Source organism: Humulus lupulus, chromosome 8 (genome assembly GCF_963169125.1).
Source record: "Humulus lupulus chromosome 8, drHumLupu1.1, whole genome shotgun sequence".
NCBI lineage: Eukaryota > Viridiplantae > Streptophyta > Magnoliopsida > Rosales > Cannabaceae > Humulus > Humulus lupulus.
In genome coordinates this window covers 34005761-34030561 of record NC_084800.1, presented here as the reverse complement: position 1 = coordinate 34030561, position 24801 = coordinate 34005761, and the positions used below count along the sequence as shown (strand labels likewise).

At 40.2% G+C, this 24801-nt stretch overlaps 3 protein-coding genes across 4 annotated transcripts; 2 read left to right on the top strand and 1 right to left on the bottom strand.

The window, feature by feature from the left end:
- Window positions 1–6158: 6158 nt before the first annotated feature.
- On the top strand, window positions 6159–7218 carry LOC133796729 (uncharacterized). The gene is made up of 3 exons (XM_062234375.1): window positions 6159–6555; window positions 6645–6773; window positions 6866–7218. The coding sequence occupies exons 1-3, from the start codon at window positions 6235–6237 to the stop codon at window positions 7025–7027; spliced, it is 612 nt and encodes a 203-aa protein (XP_062090359.1). The 5' UTR covers window positions 6159–6234; the 3' UTR covers window positions 7028–7218.
- A 269-nt stretch (window positions 7219–7487) lies between these two features.
- On the bottom strand, window positions 7488–10271 carry LOC133796728 (uncharacterized). The gene is made up of 9 exons (XM_062234374.1): window positions 10093–10271; window positions 9819–9899; window positions 9590–9679; window positions 9247–9413; window positions 8658–8727; window positions 8367–8446; window positions 8180–8242; window positions 7928–8004; window positions 7488–7813 (listed from the first exon to the last, which is right to left on the bottom strand). Exons 1-9 carry the CDS (start codon window positions 10168–10170, stop codon window positions 7713–7715), a joined length of 807 nt encoding a protein of 268 aa, XP_062090358.1. The 5' UTR covers window positions 10171–10271; the 3' UTR covers window positions 7488–7712.
- Window positions 10272–10518: 247 nt separating this feature from the next.
- LOC133796726 (origin of replication complex subunit 5) lies at window positions 10519–14451 on the top strand. 2 transcript variants are annotated; one of them, XM_062234373.1, is made up of 6 exons: window positions 10519–10652; window positions 10900–11737; window positions 11821–12237; window positions 12935–13250; window positions 13358–13424; window positions 14013–14451. In XM_062234373.1, the coding sequence occupies exons 2-5, from the start codon at window positions 10902–10904 to the stop codon at window positions 13406–13408; spliced, it is 1620 nt and encodes a 539-aa protein (XP_062090357.1). In that variant the 5' UTR covers window positions 10519–10652; window positions 10900–10901; the 3' UTR covers window positions 13409–13424; window positions 14013–14451. The 2 variants fall into 2 exon arrangements, with proteins under 2 accessions (XP_062090357.1, XP_062090356.1); XM_062234372.1 differs by having other exon boundaries at window positions 10532–10686.
- The last annotated feature ends 10350 nt before the right edge of the window (window positions 14452–24801 follow it).

Sequence of the window (24801 nt, the reverse complement as noted above, 5' to 3'; positions counted from 1 at the left end):
ACAAGCAAGTCACTGGGGGCCCAGTGCCCTTTTCCCGCAATGGCTCTTATCAAATGAGTGACTGATAAGCATGTCACTAAGGGGCCGATACCCATAGCCATGTGACCTAACAGTCACGGGGCTCGTTGGCCCTGGCTCTAAATGACTAGCCTTTGGCTAGATAAATGCTTGTTTATATTCATCGAACTTGAGGTCGGTCCTGCATTAATGCTCTTTGAGTCATTCAATGCAGAGGGTCGATTAGGTCCAATCGACATAACTTGTACTACACACTAGGGTTGTCATGACTAGTGAGTTAGCACAATGTGACCAGTGCCCAGTACCACTGCCGAACCTGACTAGTGAGTCACGGCTTCACAGTTGATACTAACACCTTTGCCAATTCTGACTAGTGAGTCAGCCCTGTGTGACCAGTGCCCAGTACCACTGCCGAATCTGACTAGTGATTCACAGCTTCACAGTTGATACTAGCACCTTTGCCAAATCTGACTAGTTAGTCAGTGCGTGACCAGTGCCCCGCACCACTGCCGAACCTGACTAGTGAGTCACGGCTTCACAGTTGGTACTAGCACCTTTGCCAAACCTAACTAATTAGTCAGTGCCATGCACAAGTAAGCAATGCTATCAATGTGTATCATATGCCAATTATCCAAGAACAGGGCATCCAGCATGCTTACTAAACAGTTGCTAGCATAATTACGATCACGCACAAACACAGAGACTCAAGCTCTGACCAATCTCATATTCATCATTCATGGCATGCCCTAATCACATGTTTCTCGTGCATCACATGCATCGCACTTAATCATCCAGCATGCCTCAACAATAATCATATGCAAATGGGCAAGATTGCCAAGCATTCATTATGCTATCCATGTTTACATTTAAACATCCAACATGCGTCAATCATAGCCATGCATGTCACATATGGGGTGCAGTTTTCTTACCTCGGGTTCGAGCAAGAATTAGTAAAATAACGACCCTTGAGAATGATCAATCCTTTGGTCCTTTAGCGGTCACCTAGTCATAACCAAATATGGAATCCCATCAATAAAATAAATCATGGAAAGGTTTATAATCTAAAACCTCACTCCCGGGATCCATCCCACACTCTCAGGACTCTTAATCTACCCAAACGGGGTAAAGGAACCAACCCTCGAGCCTTAAAAGTCCTCCCGAGCCCTAAAATATGCTTGCTGGAAAGTGCACTAGCGCTGGGGCGCTGCCCCAAAGTCAGAGCGCACCAAAAACGGCTCTGCCTAGCGCTGGGGCGCCAGGAATGGCGCTGGGGCGCCACCAGCAGACCAGAAACTCTTCTGGTCTTCTCCTCTGCGATTTCCCTTGAAAAACAAACCTCCAAATCAATCCCAAACATCATCAAAACATCAAACTCAACCCCCAAACCCCATCTACACCACACCCTCATCAAAACCCAAGCAATCTTACACAAGAACTTCCATGAATTCTCACAACTAACATCTCAAATTTCCCAACTGAAAACTAACTTGTAAAACAGAGTAAAGCTTAAGTTCTTGGGTGAAACCTTACCTCAAGTTGGATTTGAGTCCTCCTCAATGATTGAGCTAAGTTCCTAAGCTCTCACCTTTGATCTCCTAGCTTGGTTCTTCAAGTTGGCGTCAAAAATTCCAAAGAATGGAAGAGGAGAAATGGTGTACGGGAAGGAGAAAAGGATGAGGATGATGATGCTCTGTTTTCTACAGCCATCTAATTGATATATATCCTAGGGGTGAAAAGACTATTTTGCCCCTAGGTCAAATAAAGCTTCTAAACACTCCCAAGGGTAAAACCGTCCTTTCCCGCCTATCTCATTAATTATAATTAACACCCTCCATTTCCCGTTATTCTCAAAATTATCAAATACCAATAAATCATATCCCATTACCCTTTAATTCCCGGTAATGTTCTAATCATCAAAATGACCCTGAGACTCACCCCGAGCCTCGAACTTAATCCCGTTATGACCAGACCGAAAACTTGCATTCCCATGATCGTCTCATGCCGAATGGCTCGAACCAATCCACATATAATGTGGTAAAATTATAATTCACCCATATGCATAAAATTACTCAATCACGCCCCCAACGGCCAAATTACCAAAATGCCCTTGCAATTAAAATATGGGCCCATATGCATGCATTCACCATCATATAATAATATAATTCACATGAACATGCATATAATCATTAAATACCATAATAAATCAATTATGGCCCTCCCGGCCTCCTAATCAAGGTCCTAAACCTTATTAGGAAATTTGGGGCATTACACTCCCTATGCCGCGGCATGGCCCCAAACAGAGGCTCAGCCTCGCCCAGAAACTGACACGGGTCGCGGCCCTACATGCCCCATGTCGCGACCCACCTTCCTTCTCCAACACTCATCATCTTCAGAGGGCCGCGACACACCAAGAACTATGCCACGACCCGAACCCCTTCGAACCCAGAAATACCACCATTTTTAACTCTCAAACCTCACTCAAAGCCTCTCTTAACCATCCCAATAATATACTCCAATTATCACAAACATTCTTGCATTATTTCAGAAGCTTAAGCCAGCAGAAACCTAATTTAAAAACTCATCAAAACACCATTTTAATTTCTGAAACCCACACACTCAAGAACTCCAAAACCAGTTAAGAAAACACTAAGATTCAGACATTAGATCATAAATTCGAGCTGACCTCCATTGATGAACCAATTCTCTAGGAACTTTCTGAGCTAACTCCCAAATTCCAGGCTTCAATTCAGTCCTTCAATGTCACAACCCATAAACACCTCAAAACTCAACCATAACCACATAATTTAACCACCATGCACAAAACTTATGGCTTACCTTAATTCTTGATTGAATCCTTAGCTAATCCTTGAGCTAATCTCCTAAATCACAGCTCCAATTCTCTGAATTCCAGCCAAGTTCTTCTTGATTCCTTGTGGTTTCCTTTGAGAGAGAAAGAGAAGAGGAGGGAAGGTCGGTTTGGCTTTTGTTCCACTGTGTTCTATATTTTACTTAGTCTATTCTTAAGCAATTAAGTCAATCCCGAGGCTCGGGGTACCGGAAACGTCCCCGATGGCAAAATGGTAAAATTTCCCAGTAGTCTCACCTAAGCTTCCTAACCTCAAATATATCTTAAATTATTTATTTCCATAACCCGATAACCCAAATTAACCATCTAATACCCGAAATACCCATTGACTTGCCCCAAGTCAAGTATTGGGTCCCGTTGTGACTTTCCCGCTAACTAGCTCCCTAGGATCGCCTCAAGTCGCATGCTGCAGATTTACCCACATAATAATGTGGTCCTCACAATTATAGCATACAATCACATTTACATTCATATAACCATACAAGCATGCTTATCACAGAATCATGCTTTAAACTAATAAATTCACACATAAACCAATTATGACCTCCTAGCACACTAATCAAGGCCCTTAAGCCATTTTAGTGATTTTGGATCGTTACAGACACGTCACTGTGTGTAATGTTTTAGTGCATATTTTGGGTGCACATATCATTACTCTTCAATAAATGTGTGACGAGGGTGTATTGTATTTATTATCTTGTACTTTTCAGTTATTATATATGTTCTATACATTTGAAAGTTATGAGGTTTAAATCTAGATTAATATGTCAGAATATCTATCATATATAATAACTTAGTGGTATATCAAAGAATGTCATAGGAGGGTTTGGTACGTACCTTATTAAAGAATGCAAATTTTTTTTTGGGAAATTATATATGTTTGATATTCAGATGATGAAGTATGATTTATCCAAGGGACAACCTCTCAACCATAGAGCTCATTTTGGTTAAGATTTTTTTCTCATTTTTGAGAGAATATGGTGATGATTTTCATTGATTCTACAAGAGGGATTTTTGAAAGGATGGAGAGGGTAGGAAGAAGAAAGGTGGGAGGAGAGCACAAATCTATTATTTGGCAAAAGAACAAGTTGGGGAAAGATGAAAATTGTAAAGAGTAGGTCTCTTTTTCAGTTCACCAAAATTGAATCTATTCTATAACAAATAGTGTAGTAATTTTGTATTTAAACTTTGTACCAATAACTTTTATTGTCCTCCTAAGAGTACTCCCAATGAATGTTCTATTCCATTTTTTAAAATACATTCCAAAACACACATTTTTTTATTTTACCTCCAAGTTTTACATTATACCATACAAGAACTTCCCTATATGTTTCTTTACATCATTTAAATATTATATCTTTAAACATATTTTATTAATTAAAGTAAAATAAAATAATTGAAAAAGAAAAAAGAAATAATAAATATATACTAAATGGGAGAGAAAAAACTTATATTTAAAAATAATAATATTAAAATATTATATAAATAATATGTAAATGTTATGTAAATGTAGATATGGATTAATTGAAGTTTGTGCATAACTATTATAAATATATGTATAAAGGAGTTGTTGGAAGATGTTTTTGTGAGTTTTAGCTAAATATTATAGAGAAAGTGTATTACAAAATACATCACCAAAACATATTTTTTTATAATTTACCTTAAACTTTTACAATACATCATACACCAGTTTCTCTATTTTTTCTCTACATTATTTTAATATTATATATTTAAAAAAATATTTTATTCATTTTAAGAAATAAAATAATTAAATATAATAATATCACACTCATATATATATATATACACAAAAGTTTATAAAAAAAATAATAAAATATTTATAGCTTGATGAATAGTGTTTCACTACGTATAGAAAAATACTAGGTAAAAAAAATATAAGTTTACATCTAATTAGAAGACTATTTAACTATTTTTTCTCTATATTATAAATAATTAGACATTTTAGCTCCTCCATTGAGAGTACTCTAATACTAAACAATATGCATTTATTTAATATATTTAACACCAATTTAATCTCACAACAACTAATGAAATTTGATTTAATTCATAAATTTAAGCATCCAAGATGAACTATTTAAGTGGGCTACGTACTATTGAGTAATAGGGGAGAGGGTCTTGACCCCCAAAATTTTGAAATATATATATTTTTATAATTATCCTTAATCTCTTTAAACATTGTATATTTGGTCCCCTTAATTTTTTTTTATCTATTTGGCCCTGGAAAACATGATAGCTTCCTTCCATGTTGTGGCCAACTGGTTTATAATATCCTTCGTGCTGTTGCCAATTAACTAGATCGTACGTACCATATGTCATGTTCATTTATATATACAACGAAATAGATATTCGATTTTCTCATTTTATTATTACAATATTTTATACATGAAATTGAGTAGAATGACCTTTTTTTATCATCAAGTAAAATAAAAGCTAATTATAATTTTAGGTATTATAATTATTCTTTACACGGATTTTTTTAAAGAAAAATTAAGGTGGATTTACCAAAGAAGAACAAATATGATCAGACAATTCAAACGTTAAAAACCAAAGGAAGAAACTGCATTAATAAAAAGAAAGTAAATAAAAAATCAAATGAAAAAGAAAAAGTAATAGAGAAGTCCTCACCACACATGACAGGAGAGCCCAGCTTGAACAACAGAACACATAGGCCCAGAAACTAAACAAACATGTACACAGAGGAAGGTGTTATAATTATATAAATATTATATATTGGCCAATTTCAGTTTAATTAAAGTTTATAAAACTGAAACCGAAATCAATTTTTTTGATTATTGTTTTACTGGGTGTTTTCCTTGCTTGTACATGTAAACTACTCCAACAACTGATGCTTCGTTCGTTGTCACTCAAACGACCCAAACACCATATCAATGTTGAGCTATATACAGTGGCCCAACATAATCCTCTAATATTTAATAATGTTCATTCCATTTATCAATTTTTTTACTCAATTGACAAAAGATTATAATATTACGGGTCCCACTCACTAATGTTCATCGCTACATATTATTCGATAATCCATTATTATAATAAATGTTTTTTTTTTTCTTAGATTAGACTTAGACTCTACACTACATTTAAGATAGACTTTGATTACGATTATGTTTCAAAAATGCAAAAAATATTATGATTACATTAGTATTACAATCGCTATCCTCAATTCAGTTGTATCACAATTTTAATATTGAGATTAGAAACTCATTAAATATAATGCGCACCGGTCAATACCTATATATATTTACTTCTTCTTCTCTAGCAATTTCACTCCGCAAGTACTCTTTACATTTTCTTTCATTTTTCACCAAAATCACATGGCTCCTTTCGCCTCACTCTTCCCTCTTCTCCTCCTGCTTCTCACATCGTCTTTCATATTTTCCAAAAATGGCGCGTTCGTCAGATTCGCAGCGGGAAAGATCCACATTACCGATGACCTAGACGACGTCGTCGACGACGAAGAAGACGAGTCCTGGAAGGAATGGGGCAAGAAATCGCCACCTTCTTCGGATGACGACCTCAAGCCCAGCGATTTCTCCAAAATGGACATGCCTAAGATCCAGGCCGAGATGATGAAACGCCAATCCGGACCAGTCTTCGGCTTCGTCAAGCTCCGATTGGGAGTCAAACGAACTCGGGTACCTTTGATTTATTTATTTTGTTGAATTTAAACTACATTTTTGGTTTTGGTTGATCTGAAATCTAAATTTTGTTCCCAATTTCTCAGGATACGGTGTCCGAGACGGCTATGAAATGGACAAAGGTTCTGAAAACTGGAGCTATTGAAGCTAAGTTCATGGGAGTTGATCTCAGCACTATCATGTTCACTATGGAAAGAGGACAAGATGTTTCAGAGGTCTGCTCCCTCTAAATATATATGGATATAGTTTGTAGTCAATTTCTAAAAGATCTTGGAGTTGTGAACTGTTTTCCTGTGCTTTTTTACAGGTGAAAGAGTTTGTGTTGGGCCAAGAAGAGGCATATGAGGTGAAAATTGGGGATCAAGTTTTTCGAAGGCCCGGAGATCCTCCATTGGAGGAAGTTGTTGAGGAGCTCCAGAAGAAGAAAACGACGACGCAGAAGGATGGAAATGTGAAAGAGGAGTTATAGTTAGAGTGATAAGAAATCAACTAATAGTTCTAATCATTGTTAGGTTGATGATTTGATTTGCTACTCGCTTTCTTTCTTAAGTATCTTACTATTACATATCAAGCCATCCATAGACTAGTGACAAGTACTGAAACACTTCAATCAATTCTTAAGAAGATGAATTTGAATAATCTGATTTCCTTCTTCAGTTAGTTTGGAGTAACATTTTTTAAGTAATGAGATTATTGAAAGCAAAATCTACAAGCATTGGGATGCTTTTGGTTTTTCCATTAGCAATGTGTGAATAGTTGCCAGAAGTGTTTGGTTGGGAGAAATGAAAAGAAAATTATAAGAATGGAAATGGAATAAAATTTAATGAGTATTTGTGCATTGGAATGGCTTTTTCACTAACTCTTAAACATGGGAGAGCCATTCCACCAAACCGGTGGAAAAATCATTCCACCTTCAAAATGCAACCAAATAAAGACCAAAATGGTGGAAATTTCATTCCATTGTAATACTTTAAAATGCAACCAAATAAAGGAATGAAATGGAAATGAGACCATTTTAAATGGGGTGGAAATTTCTGTTGAGTAGAGTAAAACTCCACCAGAAGTGAAAATTAGAACAATAGCTTATTTGCATTGTCAGTTGTACAATAATAAATCAAGAGATTAGTAGAGAGCAAGTTACTGATACAGTAAAGCTATTTCAACTTCTTACTGAAGTCGGATAGCTCTAGGACACGAATCCTGGGAATGCTAGTTGCTTCCTCTCTCTCTTTCTGAGTGTTGTAACCCCAGTCTCCTGATTTAATGATTCTAGTTTAGCACTCATTGTATGGTAAAGAATCACACTGCAGAACAAAAAATTGAAGAAAGAACATTGCTACAGTTAAAGATAAGTGTGAGAGATTCTAACCCAGATACAAGTTCCAACCATCCAACTCAGGTTCTTTAATGACATTCTTTAGGGTTGCCAGTCGATCTTCCACAAAGCTGATCAAATGATGAGCACTCTCATTTTCAGTTTTTAACCAATAGAAGTGCTAGATATCCAAGCGTGTAAACCAGAGGTGCCAGATGTATAAGAACATGTTAAAAAGTTGAAATTGAGTTCATTACAATAAAATGCATTACATATTTTTGCATCAATAAGCAAAAAGAATCTTACTGTAGTTTCAGCCCTTGGTGTTCTGGTTTCTTTTGAAGTTGCTTCAACACTTCTACCTTAGGACTGAAAACCACATTCAAAGTCAGAAATAAATCTCTTAGGGTGCCACGATAGCCACAGAAACAATTCCAAGCAATCATGCAGGAAAAGAAAATTAATTAGTATCTAGCATTGAATTAAAACTGACCCGGTACCCAGGCCAAATATCCTTTCTGGAGGTATTGTTACTCCAGTGAGTTCTCGCAGTAAAGCATCGGCAAAGCGGCCCTGGAACAGGCAAAACAGTAAGAGCCAAGTGCTTAGCAAATGACAAAGACTCAAAATGTTAAAAGAAGAAGCATTTTATTCTCAACCTTTTAAAGTGCTAAGTTGAACTCTTAAGACTGCTTCAGTTACCTTCATCAAATTTTCTGTGTTCTCTATACTAGGTAAAAATATTGCTCTAATGGATAAGTAATAAAAATCTATAGGGCCACACCTGCTTTGTTGTGACAATAAAAATCCTTGAGCTAGCAAATTTTAGAGCATCAGGAACACCTGGATAGAATCTGTAATTGACCCATTATTTGATCAGTAGCACATCCCTTCTGAAAATTTAAGCATACTTAAAGCAATATGAGTCCATGAATATCAAAAATGATGAGAGGTGACCAGCAGATAACTGAAAGTGAAACTAGACTAAATTAGTACTGTCTACTGTGAATCAGTTTACTGCCAATTACTCAGATTAAAAATGATATCATGCATCAGTATAACTTTTCATTTTATTTTTTAAGAAATGTAGGCAACCTAAAGGCACATGAAAAATTGAGATCACTAAATCTCCTCCAACTATCTAATTCACTTTTACACAAGGATAGTTGTTAGCATACTCAAATGAAACTGCTTCTAGTTTTCAATAGTTTGACTAGATATGCAGTATAAAAAGTCTATTTTAAACTTGAAAGCAAGGAGCTCCCAGTTCTTACACTATTAGTATAATACCATTCACTTTTGCTTTAGGCTGTTAATGTGTTTATTCAGAAGGAAATAAGATGGTGGCAGTTCCAAAAGTGTAAATGGGATACCTATTTGCGCCAATCCAAGTATCCAAGTCGTTCTCCAACCATTCGTCTCTCACCTTCCCAAAAAGGTCTATCAGAATCTCCCTATTCTCATCCCATTCTTCCATGATGACAGGCTTCAACTTCGACCAATTGTCCAATATCCCCTCAACTGTGAGCCCTTCTGAAACCTTGCACATTGAACCATTATTATTAAGTCCATACTACTTATTCTTTTATTGAGGTTGACTGAAAGATTTTTTATTATCATTTTTCAAATTTACAGAAATCTGATGACTGTGCCATGATTTTAACAGCACCCAGAAAATTAATAAAAGGTGCATTGCATGAATAAATATATACCCACCGAGGATTTTCTAATAGAAGGTATTCTCATTTCCAGCAATAACCTCACAAGTAAAAGATTTTCATATCCCGTTTCCACCACAGGCCGCACCTACCAAATCAAGATTATCATTAATAATTTTTTATTTAAAAAAAATCCTATTGTTAAATGGTGATAAAGATTCACGACCCATATCAAGTATGAGGCAATGAGTTCTAAAAAAATGCTCAAAATTGTGAGAAGAGCTTACTGTAAACATCTGATCAACAATCCAATTCTCCAAGGTAGAATCCACATTATCAAAGAGACCTGGCCACCTTACTTTAGCAGCCTAACAATAAACCCATCAAAAGTTAAATCAAACTCTCAACTTTATGAAACCCAACAAAAAAAAAGTATATTATATAATTAAGTAGGTAACTGTAGAATTGTTTTCCTCTAATTTAGATTTCAAGGACACAACTCTTTGACTCGGCCAACTCGAGGTAAACAATTAAATGGAGGAGATAAAGTAAATGCAGAACCTTGACAGCGGAAACAGAGCTCTCTCCGCAGCTATCACAAAGAACTCCATCGAAGTCCAAAGCGTACAGATCCCCCATTCAACTTTCTCCTTCTCTCTCTCTCTCTCTTTACAAAAAATAAAAAAGATAATTTGGTTTTATGTTACCCGCCACCACTGGTTAACAAATAAACTGGATTTCAAGGTCACAAAATGCAATCTATTCATTTTGTCACAAATAAACTGGATTTCAAGGTCACAAAATACAACAAATTAAAACCGACCACGTATTACGCAATCTATTCCCTGTGGACCGGCCCAATGGTATACTTATATACGGCCCACTTAGTCCAGGTTTGTGGACTTGGGCCGAGCTTGCCTTTCCTTTGGGCCCAACCCAGCATTCAGAAACACCTTCGTCAACATTTAGGCGCCAATGCGGCCATACCTTTTCCCTCTCAATCTCTCCTTCTTTTCCATTCTATCTCAGTCAAGAAGTGAGAACCCACGCCGCTGCCATTCTCACGAAGCCGAGCCGCAACTATCGCCTGTAGAGTCGCTTCGAGTGTAGCCATTCAGTTGGTAATTTCAAGATTTTTCTCTCTCAAAATCGTGGGTTTGTGATTTTTCATCTTATGATCGTTTTTGTGCTGTTGTGCGTCTTGTGGCTTTTTTGTTTTTTGTTTTTGAATCAGGTCATTAATATTCTTCTGGGCCGTGTTACAATTTCATTTTCATTGTAGTTTTCTGTTTTAACTTATGTATATTAGTTTGTGCCATTACCATGAGGTTTATGAGTTTTTTTGTTTTTATTGTTTTTCTTTTGTAGAAATGGGAAAAGAGGAAACCCCACAAATTGCAAGAAGAGCGACCAGACACTCTTCAGCTACTATTTCAAAAAATGAAGCTGACACTAAAGCAAGTGATCAACCACTGCCACCCACTCTCAATGACCTTTTCCATGGTGAAGAAGAAAAGCCTATTAGCCTTGATGATGTGGTGTCTAGTTTCCCTGGTAGACGTGTTCAGATTATAGAGCTTATGCGCATTTTGGGTCCTGTGAATTCCCCCATGGTTCCTCTTTTTGTCTATGGAGATAGTTCTACTGGAAAAACCAGCATCACCCACCAGATATTTCGACATCTTAATCGTCCTTTTGTTTATTCAAGCTGCCTTACCTGTTATAGTCCAAGAATCCTGTTTGAATCTATTCTGAATCAATTGTTCTTTCATAGAAAGAATGCTGCCAATGGTTATTCTAGCGCGAAGCGCTGTGAGAAGCCATCTGATTTCGTTAATCTTCTTCGTGAAGCTCTGATTAGTGTTACTAGTAGTCTCCAGGGGAACTCGGGAAAATCAAGCTCCAAAAAATTGGATTGGCGGCCTAGTGGAAATATGATCTACTTGATATTCGACAATCTAGAGCTTGTTAGAGAGTGGGATAAGAGTTCTACTATCCTACCCTTTTTGTTTAATCTCTATGATATTCTGAAGATGCCTGAAGTTGGTTTGATCTTTATTAGCAATACTTCACCAGATACTTATTACACAAGTATGGGATACTTGGATCCTGCCACTGTATATTTTCCTGATTATACAGAAGACGATCTTCGCCAAATTTTCTTGCTAAAACAAGAAAACAAGAAGCTTTATTCCTCTTTTCTAGAGTAAGAAAATCAGTTTTTTTCCCCCTTTTCTGCTGATCTTATACTTTATGCATTTATTGACGAGTGTGCTCTTTTTTTGGCAGTGTTGTACTGAAGTCTTTCTTTCGAATTACCAGACGTGTAGATGAATTATCTACAGCTTTTTCTCAATTATTTAAAAAATACTGTGAGCCTTTAAGTGATTTGGGCGTTGTTCCCAATGAAGAAATGAAAAGAAGGTTGTTTAGTAATCTTCAACCACACATTGCCCCTGCTATGAATGAGATATTTAAGGTTTCTTCTCAACCTTCTACTGAAGTTGGAGCTACCAGGGACACAAAGCTGAAAAGTAACACTAAGAAATCAAGTCTTGAAGTTACTCATCAGTTAGATTTGCATATGTCCACTTCTGCCAAATATCTTCTTATTTCAGCATTCCTTGCTTCAAGAAACCCAGCTACGCTTGATGCCTCCCTATTTGATTCTACCGGGGGTTCAGATATTCGGAAACGAAAGAGGAAGTGAGTGCATTTGCTATTCTGAATTTTGATCTTTCAACAATATATGTTCATACTCTAGTTTCTTAGCATTAATCTTTCCACAGAAGTAGAATATGGATATCCATCAATCTTTACATTCCTTGCAATAATTGTTTCTGTCTGTTCTTTTCCTCTTCAAATTTTATATAATAGTTGCTCTTCACTTTATAATTGAAGGTGGTATGCAAAACTTTTCGTGACAACAATAAAATATTTTAGTACTTTCTATCATATGCACTGCCAAAACAAGTTATAAATTTATGTATATCTATTACTTTTTTGCTTCGAATGACCTCACTTAACAGTTCTCTTAAGTTTAAACCTGTGCCTTACGCTGTCAAAAGGAACCTAGATTTACATGTTACATGTTTTTTTTTCTTAAACATAATATTAGCAATGGGACTAATACGCTACTTGTTTTATTTTTTGAAGACAAATAAGCTACTTTCGTTTATTATCATATATATATTTATATATAAATGTGTGTGTTTTGTTTTAAAGATATTTGAGAGAATTGATCTGTACTACTTTACTCAACGAACTTTTATATGTTTTGCAATGGTTTAAGATGTGGTAGATAATAATCAGGAACAGCTTATATTGTTTGATGTTATAATTGGGTCACTATGGATCATTTGTAGTCGCCACACTGAAATAATAATTTACTGTTTGTACTTAGACCATCAGAAAAATCATTGGATCTGAAGGAAAGTGCAGAACAGGAGTTACTGATGAAAGGACCTGGAACGTTTCCATTAGAGAGACTATTAGCAATATTTCAGTGTATTACATCTGTAGCAGAAGGTTCACTTGAAGAGGAAGAACAAGAAAATGATGGACTAGGAGTTCAAACTGGAGATGATAGCCTCATGTTTGATGTCCTTTTGCAGCTATCCAGTCTATGCAACGCCAATTTTATTGTCAAAGGAGGAAGTTGTCCACTAGAGGGCTCAACTCGATATCGATCTACGGTATCTGAAGATATGGTCTTGAAGGTAACATTACTTACCTTCTCATATTGATCATTTTCATTTCTCTTGGAGTTGAAGCATTCTTTTTCGTACATCTTGTTTAGACGTGATTTTTGTTTGGGAGTGCACAGGTGGCAAGGAGCGTCAAGTTCCCCCTGTCGAAGTATTTATACAGAAGATAGTCTTTGGTGTTGTAAGGTACTTTGTAATTTGGTTTCCATATCATTCTCAAAGCCTAATAAAGAAAAATGTAGTACTATTGAATTTGATGTTACTGTTGATCAAGAGAAAGCTACTGTGGATCAAATTGTGTGTTGGCTTTTTCTTGTACTTCTGAAATCCATGCCAAGTAATTAAACATGCCTGTGTAGAGCAATGTATTTTAGATAGCTGTTCTTGGTGCCAATCAATTATCCACTTTGATTAACCAGATCCCACAACTTCTCTCTTCTTTTAACTCCCTTCATTGCTGTTTGTCGTATCAACACATCCCATAATCTCTTCTTTTAACTCCCTTCATTGCTGTTTGTAGTATCAATACATCCCATAATCTCTTCTTTACTCGCTTGTTCTATTCTCTTTTCCTTTTTTTGTCTTCTTCCTTACCCTACCTATGTATAGATGCTCAATCCCTTTGTACTTTGCCCTACATTCTATTGGTCCCAAGTAGTTCGAAGAGATAATATAAAAGAAGGGTGTGATGAGTTATGGGGTGAAGACATTTCATTGGTGCTCTTTGTGACAAGTTTATGCAGAAAGTTGATTAAGGAATTCTAATTTTGCTAGGTGACCATACCCGGCCGATGACTCTGTGGTGGTGAGATAACAGTATCATTTTATGAGGTTTTCAGACATTCAAGAAGTGAGAAAAAGGGTGGCCTTGTATTAATGCTATTAATGGAGGTGGATACGATGAGATGGCAGATGGGTAATTTTGATGCACTGCTTTAATGGATACGAGTGAGACTGGTGATTTTGTTGTTGTACAATATATATTTTTTTCTTCAAAAGTTTTATTAGTTGTAACATGGTATTGGGGTATTGAGTATCTGGTTTAGTTTGCCCATAGAAATATGTAGTGGGTCACAGATATATTACAAGGTATGAATGGACACATGTATATTTGATATTTCCTTGTCATATATCACATGCACTGATGTACAAGTTATAATATATGGACTAATTAATAACATTTACTTTTTATAAATGCTTATTTGCTGCAAAAAAATTCCCACCTTACTCGTCTTTTGTTCTCAAGTCTCTAATCTTAAAATTTTTACATTTAAATTCTCAATTAGCATTGTTAGTCTTTTTACTCTTCTAAGTTAAAAATCTAGAAAAATTCTCTAACTTATACAACTCTTTAAACTTAAGTTTCTCAATTTTAATTTTTGAAATATAAACAATCAGAATAATTATTGTAAATTAAAAAAATATATGTTTTAAAATTTTGAAGATTTTAAAGTATAATATTTCAAAATGTTATTCTAAAAATACATTTTTTAAAAAAATAAATAAATTAAAGTTTGCTTATTTTTAGATATTAAACTAAATCAATTAATCTTAGCTATTTGTTTGTTATTTGTTATTTGATGTTATTGTGTTATAATTAAGTTATTGGTTATCATCACGAAACAAAAGTTCCAATTATAGATAAATTTTTTACCTATTAATTTTTTAATTTCTTCCATTTAGTTTTTACAGTAGAAGTTCTTTTACAATTTTTCGGTACATCCTATGAATTCAATTTTATTTAGTATTGTAAAATATAATATATTTGACTTGGTTTGTTTTGGTAATTGACGATTTTAATGGTTACGACAAGGCACTCTAAAGGGTCTAGAATGTGAAAACAAAACTAACAGTTATTCTAACTCTTGTTGGCATGCTCCAAAATCGCGCAGGATTATAATGAGAAGAGGAAAAGTTTTCTTGTGTTGGTCGATTTCAATATTATGTGTTTTTCGGAAATCACTGGATCTCTTTGCTTGAGTACAACATTTACAATTTATTGTATTTCATTTTATTGCAACGATAAAATTTAGTTTTTAGTTTTATTTTATTATTATTTTTTAATGTAGTGTTTGTTTGTTGTTTTGTTTTATAGGTTGCTCTACAGTTATACAAACCGAATGTGTGTCCTTAGGAGTAGAACTGGATTAGAGTATATCTCTTGGTCTTTCTTTATACACGTTGAGACATATTATTTGGCAGAAGTGATTGCTTTATTTAAGAGATGATTATTTTTCAATGACATAAGGTTTTTGTTAGAGTTGTTAGGATTAAACCTAATGACAACAGATGAAAGATGAACACAATAAACTAGAACAAAAACATAAACACACCACACCAAGTTTAATTGGTTTAGTAGACAAAAACAATGTATTTTGCCTACCTACATCCAAGGAAGGGCAAAGCCCTAGATGAAATTCACTATGAAAATAAAAGAGATTACAACCACCAATGTAATGTGCAGAGATATAAATAACCACTCTCAAACCCCAATTGTGTATCAAGAACAATTAGAAGAAAGTTACAAGGAACTAATCTCACTCTCTCTCTAGAAATTTCACTAAATTACAAAATGCACTATCTGATTCGATCTGAAACATTTTGAACAAAATGGGTAAATATAGCTCTAATAAGAGAACCAACCACATCAGCAAATCCCATAAAAACTGATTTTATGATATAAAACCCAGAAATGTCGAAACATCTAAAACACATGTTGAGACATGGGCACAGGCCGTGGCCACTAACAATCTTGGCCAAATTCGCTACTGTCTGATTAGGAGGCCGCGACCACGGTATAAAAACGAGGCAACTCTTCAATAATCACCACCTTTTCCTCTATTTAACAGTGAATCCGACTAAGGCAGCCTTTTATCACCTGAAACTAATCCGATTTAAGTTTTACAAGTCCAAAGCCTCTTGGAACTTGCTAACTAGAACAACTTTAGTAAATATATCTGCTGGATTTATTTCAGTATCAATCTTTTCCACCTCAATCAACTTCTTGGAGATGATATCCCTTATAAAATGAAGTCTGACATCCACATGTTTCGTCCTTTCATGAAACATACTATTCTTAGACAAATGAATATCACTTTGGGAGTCACAAAATACAACAGTTTTACCTTGCTCAATTTCGAGTTCACTAGCCAACCCTTTGAGTCTAATTCCTTCCTTTACAACTTCAGTTAAGGCAATGTATTCCGCTTCTGTGCTTGACAAAGCCACCACATGTTGCATACTTGACTTCCAACTGATGGTATTTCCTCCCAATATAAGAACATAACATGAAATGAACCTTCTCTTGTCCAAATCACCTACAAAATTTGAATCTCAGTAGCCTACAACCCTGTACTTGCTGTTTCATCTTTGCAGTACTTTAGCTTCAGCTGTGATGAGGATTTTAAATACCTCAACAACCATTTTGCAGCCTTCCAATGTTCTAGACTTGGTTTGCTCATGAACCTACTTACTAGCCCAATACCATAGGCTATATCTAGTCTATTGCTTATCATATCATACATCATACTACCCACTGCATTTGAATATGAGACATCCTTCATTTCAGATGGTGTCACTTTTTCTTCTTCATCCTTGACAACTTTTAACTTGAAATGAGCACCTATTGGAGTGCTTATAGGCCTTGCTTGTTGTTGTCCAAACACTTGAACTAACTTCTCAATGTATCCCACTTGTGAAACTGTAAGAATATCCTTGTCTCTATCTCTAAAGATCTCCATACCCAAAATCCTTCTTGCTAGCTTTAGGTCTTTCATATCAAACTCAGTATTTAAAATCTCCTTAAGCTTTTGAACCCCTTGCTTATGCTCACATGCAATAAGCATGTCAACCACATATATTAGGAGATAAATGAATGAACCAACAATGAGTTTGGTAAAATAAACGCAATTGTCATACTTATTGCAAGTGAACCCTTTCCTTGCCATTTAATCATCAAATCTCCTAAAACATTGTCTTGGAGATTGCTTCAAACCATATAAAGATCTTTGCAAAAGACAAATTTTTTCCTCATCACCTTTATGCTCAAAAACTTCTGGTTATGTCATTAAAATCCTTTACTCCAAATTACCATGTAGAAAGGTCGCCTTGACATCTAATTGCTCTAACTCTAGATTTTGAATAGTTGTAATGGCTAAGAACAACCTTATAGAAGTATGTTTAACCACTGATGAAAAATCTTCATGAAAATCAATCCCTTCAATTTGAGAAAATCCCTTCGCCACAAGCCTTGCCTTGTACCTTGCTACTTCTACACCAGGTATCCCAGCCTTTTTCTTGAAAACCCAGTTAGAACCAACCACTCTTTGTCCCTTTTGCTTAGGAACTAACACCCAAGTCTTATTCTTAGCTAAAGAGTAGATTTCTTCTTGCATTGCTTATTTCCACTTCGACCAATTCGATCTATTTTTGGCTTCTTGAAATGATGCTGGCTCTCCCATTTCTAAAATATCAGCTACATTTAGAGCAAAAGCTATTAGTTCCGCTTGCGCATATCTTATAGAAATATGAACTTGCCTTCTCACTCTATCTCTTGATAAGACATAATCTTCAAAATGTTCTTCAAGACTCATGATTTATTCTTCAACTTCTTTTTCAACTTCTTCTTCATCACTATCTTGTTCACTTTCAACTTGATCACTTGCTCCACCTTGATTAGCGTCTGTACGCCCTGGTTTTCCCACGGGCTGTTAGCAAGTTGAGATACGGCCTAATCATGTCTACCACGTGGACATCCCCAAGACCGGAGCTGCCACTCGAAAGATCCTACCTCCTCAGCTTGAGGTAACCTAAGGGTTCGCCAAGATGAGACTGAGTTTGGACTTTAAAGGCCACAGGTCGAGGGAAGAATCCAGCTCGTGGTACGAGCTAGAGTTGGAGGCTGTGACCTTTTATAAAGTCAACCACGCAAGGTAAACGTGCATATATCAGACATCACGTATCTGATATATCCCTGACTTCTCGGACACGCAGCATGAACGTGCGCATTCTGGCACCCACGACTGGGTTGGGCCGTGCGGCCCATTATCCCCCTTACCTATTGATTAGACCACACTTCATGTGTCAGGTTTTAGGAATTAATCATGAATGTCACAGAGTTGACGTGATAGATAAGAAGGTCACGGGATGACCTTCTTACCAACTCCTAGGTGCCCTCTCCTATAAATATGGAGACCCTGGGAGTTGCAAAGGGTTGGATTCTATTGTGTAAGAAATACCCTGTAAAGAATACCAAGCATATAGCAATAATATAGACTGGTGGAGTAGAAGGATTTTAACCTTTGAACCACCTAAAAACGTAATTATGTCACCAGCCCATTTCTAAAAAGATCATTCATCTATTTCGGTTCAACATAAGCACTAATCCCTTTCTCTTATTTTCTTAATTACCTGTTGGCAAAGAACCGCGTCAACAATTTGGTGCTTTCATTGAGAGCTTAGTTAGATTGGTGCTATTGTAAACATCTAGCCATGGTGACCACTCGATCCAGACACGGTAACGAGACGGAACAACATGATGGGTAGGAGGCTCATCATATCGCCATCCCCGGTGAACAAATTCCTGAGGTCCAACAACGGCCGGGAAAGCAGCCGGTGGGCCAAGATGACACTGGAAGTTCGGCGCCCCGGCCACCTAATCCAAACCCAGATTATTACACTGCGGTGGAGATGGAGAATGCTCAGCTAAGGAGCCAGCTAGCAAAAGCTAATTAGCAGATCAAGGAGGTGTTGGCCCGACTACCCCCTCTTACAACCGACGCTAACGTTGGAAAGAGGCAAGGCGAGACTCATAAGTCCCGCCAGGGTAATTAGTCTAGGCCTAGCCGCTCGGACAGACCTCCGACAGCCAACTCTACTCCCTCATCGCACCGTCGAGAGGCAAACTTCGAAGAAATGCCTAGAGCCGAACAATAATAGTACAGCCGTTCGGTCCAAACTTCAACTCCCAGCTCCCAACCAGCCTCGAGCGCGCCCAGGAGAGCTCGAGGAAATTCCAGAAGGAGATCCGGGGAAGGCTCACAGCATCAGCCCGTCCCCACCAGCCGTCCTGCGCCTCGTCCAGATCGCCAGGCGCGGGACCCGCAGGTTGGCACGGCCGCGAGGCCCCCACCTAACTTGATCCGCCCTGATGGAACCAGGATCGCGTCTCCGGTCAGACATCCTCCCTCACCAATAAGATATCCATCTCCACCTCGGCCCATCCGAGATATCCCAGCTTATGGAAGCAGTAGAAGAAACCCGCCGTCCGTGGGACCTTCTCGACGTAGCGGGGCGCCAAGAGGGAGCCCGGATCCTCACCCCCAAAGGCGGACTCCGAGATTTTCTAACAGGAGCTACTGGACCGGCAGTCGCCGAAGCGACCTCTCTGGTGGAGACCTGCGTCAGCGTTTAAGCTCGGCACAAAGTCCTTAAACCACCCAGGGGGGCGACCTTCGAGATCGCCTTAACTCTCATGGAGGAGAGCCAGTAGGAGGCGGCAGCCATGCTCGCTCAGGGGGGGACCTGTTCGAAGTACGTAACGGCGGGAATGCTCCAAATAACCTATCTCAAGATAGGAGGGGCAATAACCCACCAAATATGTACAGTGGATCCGAAGCTGTTGAGCAGCCCCGGAATAACCAAGGAAATCAGGACAAAACCCTCGAGCGCCTGGCTCAGATGGAGGACCTGATGAGGAAGCTCCTGTCGGAGAAAGAGAAAGATGAATATGATTCAGGGGACGAGATGGAGCTCTTCGCCCCCAGCATAGCAGCAACGGCTTACCCACCCGGTTTCCGTATGCCGCACCTGTCCAAATTCAATGGAGACGGAGATCCGTCGGATCATCTGAGGATGTTCAACACCCTGATGATGGCCCACAACATTGGCCCCGAGCTGAGGTGTCTGATATTTCCCTCCACACTGACTGGACTAGCCAGACAGTGGTTCAAGCAAAGCAAAAGACAATCAATCAGCTCCTGGAAGACTTTCTCTGCTGACTTCAAAAGGGCATTTCGAGCCTCCCAGGCTGCCCGCGTCAAGGCCGATTCTCTGCCTAACGTGAGGCAGCATCCCGACGAACCTCTGAAGACTTACCTGGGCAGGTTCGCGAGTGTTGCTGCTTGGGCCAGAGACGCGGATGACAGCTCCAAGCTCATGGCCTTGAGGACTGGGATCCTCGTCGGAGGGGGACTCTGGAAAGATATACAAATGAAGGGAGTTAGCTCGGTGAAGGAGTTCCTAAATAGGGCCTAGGAGTGGATCAATTTGGAAGAGGCCGAAGCCTCAGCTGCAGGGACCAGCCAGGTCCCTGAGCAGCCCATTGGAGTGGGGACGGAGGTCGTGACCGCGACCCAAAATGTCACACAGAACAACCAGCTCGGTGGAGGCAAAAGAAAGGGGAACGGCGAGGGCAGCCAGCACGGCCCAAAGAAGAATAAGTCCGTAGACAAGTTTAAGCTCGTCTACACGACTTATACAGAGCTCACCCACTCTAGGGAGAACATCTTTCTAGCTAACTCTACTCGCCTCCCCTGGAAGAGGCCGGAGCCATTAAAACACCAGAAGGGGAAGATAGACACCTCCAAGTTTTGCCATTTTCACAACGATGTTGGTCACAATACCGATGATTGTAGGCATTTAAAAGATGAGATCAAGACTCTCATCCGAGCCGGCCCCTTGGCCCAGTACGCGCGGAACAAGGTTCCAGCAAGTCGACCAGCTCCAAAAGTCCCGGTCAGTCAGCCCGGGTCTCGGATAGATCAGGACGTCCCTCCTCCCGTGATAGAAGGAGAGATATCCACAATATCTGGAGGTCCGCATATGGCTGGCACGAGCAGAGGTGCCCAGAAGAGGTACGTAAATGAACTCAAGGCGCATAATGGAGTAGAGTTCGCCCCGGAGCAGCGTCTGCCAAAGCAGCAACGATTGGAGAGGCAACCGATCATTTTTTCAGACGAAGATGCGGGCCATGTCCAGTTCCCTCATAAAGACCCTCTGGTCATAGCAGTTCAGCTCGCTAATCGGAAGGTTAGGAGGGTGTTGATCGATAATGGGAGCTCGGTAAACCTTCTATTTCGATCCACACTGGAAAAGATGGGTCTGACTGTCGCCGAGCTGAAGGCGACCTCCATGATGCTGTATGGTTTTTCGGGAGAAGGATCAGCGGCTATAGGGACTATCGAGCTGGTGATCACCCTAGGAGAAGGACCTCGGACAGTCTCCAAACTCCTTGAGTTCGTGGTCATCGACTGCTCCGCTGCGTACAACGCAATTTTGGGCCGACCCACACTCATAGCCTTTGAGGCCGTCATTTCCATTCGCCACCTCGTGATGAAATTCCCTACTTCCACGGGAATATGCACTATCCGTGGCGATCAGCTCGCTGCCAGGGAATGCTACAGCATTTCCATGAAGGGAAAATCAAAACCCAGGCAGCTAGCAATGGCCATCCAAGGTGGTGGAGAGGAATCTCAGGAACCCCTAGCTGATCCTGAGATTGAAAAACCTCAAGGCACCGAGGGGGAAAATATCGTCTTAAGTGAGGATATTGATCCCCGAATAGGCGAGGACAGGTTCGAGCTTCAGGCTATTTAGGAGCTCGAGGAAGTAAACATCGATCCACAGAACCCTTCACGGATGGTCAAGCTCGGGAAAAACCTCTGTAACAAGAGGAAGGCGGAGCTGACTAAGTTTCTGCAGGACAACCTGGATGTGTTCGCATGGTCCCACGAGGATATGGTGGGAATTAGCCTGAGTATCATCATGCACACCCTTCATCTGGATAAAAGCGTTCCTGCAAAGTCCCAGAAGCAAAGGCGCCTTGGAACAACTCGGGCTGAGGCCTTAGAGGAAGAAGTAGCCCGGCTCAAGAAATGCGACTTTATCTGTGAAGCCAAGTTTCCGGTTTGGGTCGCTAACCCCGTGCTGGTTCCGAAGCCCAACGGGAAGTGGCGGACCTGCATCGACTTCTCCGACCTGAATAAAGCCTGCCCCAAGGATTGTTTTCCATTGCCAAGGATTGACCAACTGGTGGATGCCACAGCGGGGCACGAGCTCGTGTCCTTTATGGATGCGTACTCAGGCTACAATCAGATCGCCATGAATCCGGCGGACCAGGAGCACACCAGCTTCATGACCCCGACTAACGTTTATTGTTACAAGGTCATGCCATTCGGGCTGAAGAACGCCGGTGCTACGTACCAAAGGTTAGTAAATAGAATGTTCGCAAACCAGATCGGGAAAAACATGGAAGTGTACGTTGATGACATGCTAGTCAAGTCAAATATTGCCGATAACCATGTTTCCGACCTGGAAGAATGCTTCAAGATACTACGGGAGTATAGCATGGGGCTTAATCCACAGAAGTGCACTTTTAGAGTCGCATCGGGAAAATTCCTGGGTTTCATCGTCAATACCTGAGGAATCGAGGCAAACCCCGACAAGATCAGATCATTACTCGAGCTTCCCTCACCCAGGTCGCGCAAAGACGTCCAATGCCTGACAGGAAGGGTGGCAGTCCTCAATTGATTTATTTCAAAATCCCTTGATAAGTGCTTGCCATTCTACAACCTGCTCCGAGGAAATAAGAGGTTCGAGTGGACAGAAGAGTGTGAAAGTGCTTTCCTCGAGCTAAAGGCACACCTGGCCGAGCCACCCGTATTATCAAAACCAAAAGTAGGAGAGCCTCTTTTTTTCTACCTAGCTGTCACAGAGGATGCGGCTAGTGCCGTATTAGTCCGAGAAGAAGACCGGATTCAGAAACCCGTCTATTACATCAGCAAGAGACTTCTCGGAGCTGAATCCCGGTACCCGTTGATGGAGAAATTGGCATTTTGCCTTATCACGGCCTCTCGAAAGCTCAGGCCGTACTTCCAGTCCCACTCAATACACGTCATAACCGATCAGCCTTTAAGGCAGGTTTTGCAAAAACCTGAAGCATCGGGACGTCTGTTAAAGTGGGCTATCGAACTTAGTCAGTTCGAGATTTTGTACACCCCACGAACTGCTATAAAAAGCCAGGCCCTGGCCGATTTTGTAGCAGAGTGCACAGGATTCCGGGAGGATCCTGCGGAAGACTCACCCCAAGTCACCTCGGCCCAGGCATCGTGGAGGATCTTCGTGGATGGTTCATCCAATGAGAACGGCTCCGGGGATGGAATCATTTTAATATCCCCTGGGGGACATAGATTCCACTTGGCGCTGAGATTCGGATTCAAGGCCTCCAACAACGAGGCCGAATACGAAGCTTTGCTGGCTGATCTAAGAATAGCCTAGGAGCTGAAGGCGAGCTCCGTCCAGTGCTTCAGTGACTCCCAGCTCGTGGTAAACCAGGTTCTGGGCGAATATCAGGCACGAGGACCCAAGATGGCTTTTTACCTAGCAAAGGTAAAAGTGGAACTGTCCGCGTTTGGGCCAGGCTCAATCGAGCAGATACCTCAGGAACAGAACGCTAACGCAGACGCTCTTGCCAAGCTTGCCACCTCCGGGGAGACGGAGGCTCTGGGGTTAGTTCCGGTAGAGTTCTTGGAAAAACCAAGTATAGAAGAAGCCCGGGCGGAGGTCGAGATGATCGACGCTAGGCCGACCTGGATGACCCCCATCCTTGAGTATCTCACCGAGGGGAAGCTACCTGAAGGATGTAATGATGCGCGGCGAGTATTGTACCAGACCCCAAGGTATACGATGGTGGACTGGATGCTATACCGACGTGGGCACTCCCTACCTCTCCTACGATGTGTTCTTCCAGGCGAAGCAAAGGCCATCCTGCAGGAGGTGCATGAGGGTTTTTGCGGAGATCACACTGGGGGGCAAAGCTTGGTCCTAAAGGTCCTGAGGCAAGGATATTACTGGCCCACTCTGTCCAAGGATTCGATCTCGTATGTCAAGAAGTGCGACAAGTGCCAGCGATTCGACACCGTTAACCGAGCTCCCCCGGTCGAGCTAAAGATGATCTCTTCCCCATGGCCGTTTGCAGTTTGGGGGATCGACTTGGTTGGTGCCCTCCTTACTGGGAAAGGCGGGTTCCGCTACGCCGTGGTGGCCATCGACTACTTTACGAAGTGGGCTGAGGCAGAACCTTTGGCAACGATAACTTCCAAAAAGGTCCTCGACTTCGTGGTTAAGAGCATCATCTGCCGATTCGGGCTGCCCAAGAAAATCGTTTCCGACAATGGGACTCAGTTCGACAGTGACCTCTTCACCGAATTTTGCGAAAGGTACGGAATTGTGAAAAGTTTCTCCTCCGTGACCTATCCTCAGGCGAATGGTCAGGTCGAGGCCGTCAACAAGACGTTGAAGGCGAGCCTCAAGAAGAGACTAGACGAAGCAAAGGGGGTCTGGCCAGAACAGCTCCCCCAAGTTCTATGGGCATACCGGACCTCGCATCGGACTCCTACGGGTCATACTCCTTTCTCCCTGACCTTTGGGAGTGAGGCAGTCCTCCCTGTGGAGATTAAGGTACTTTCGCATAGAGTCTAGGCATATGACCAGGACCACAACCAAGAGCTACTTAGCGCTTCCCTTGACTTGGTTGATGAAAGACGAGAAGATTCGCAACTCCAGC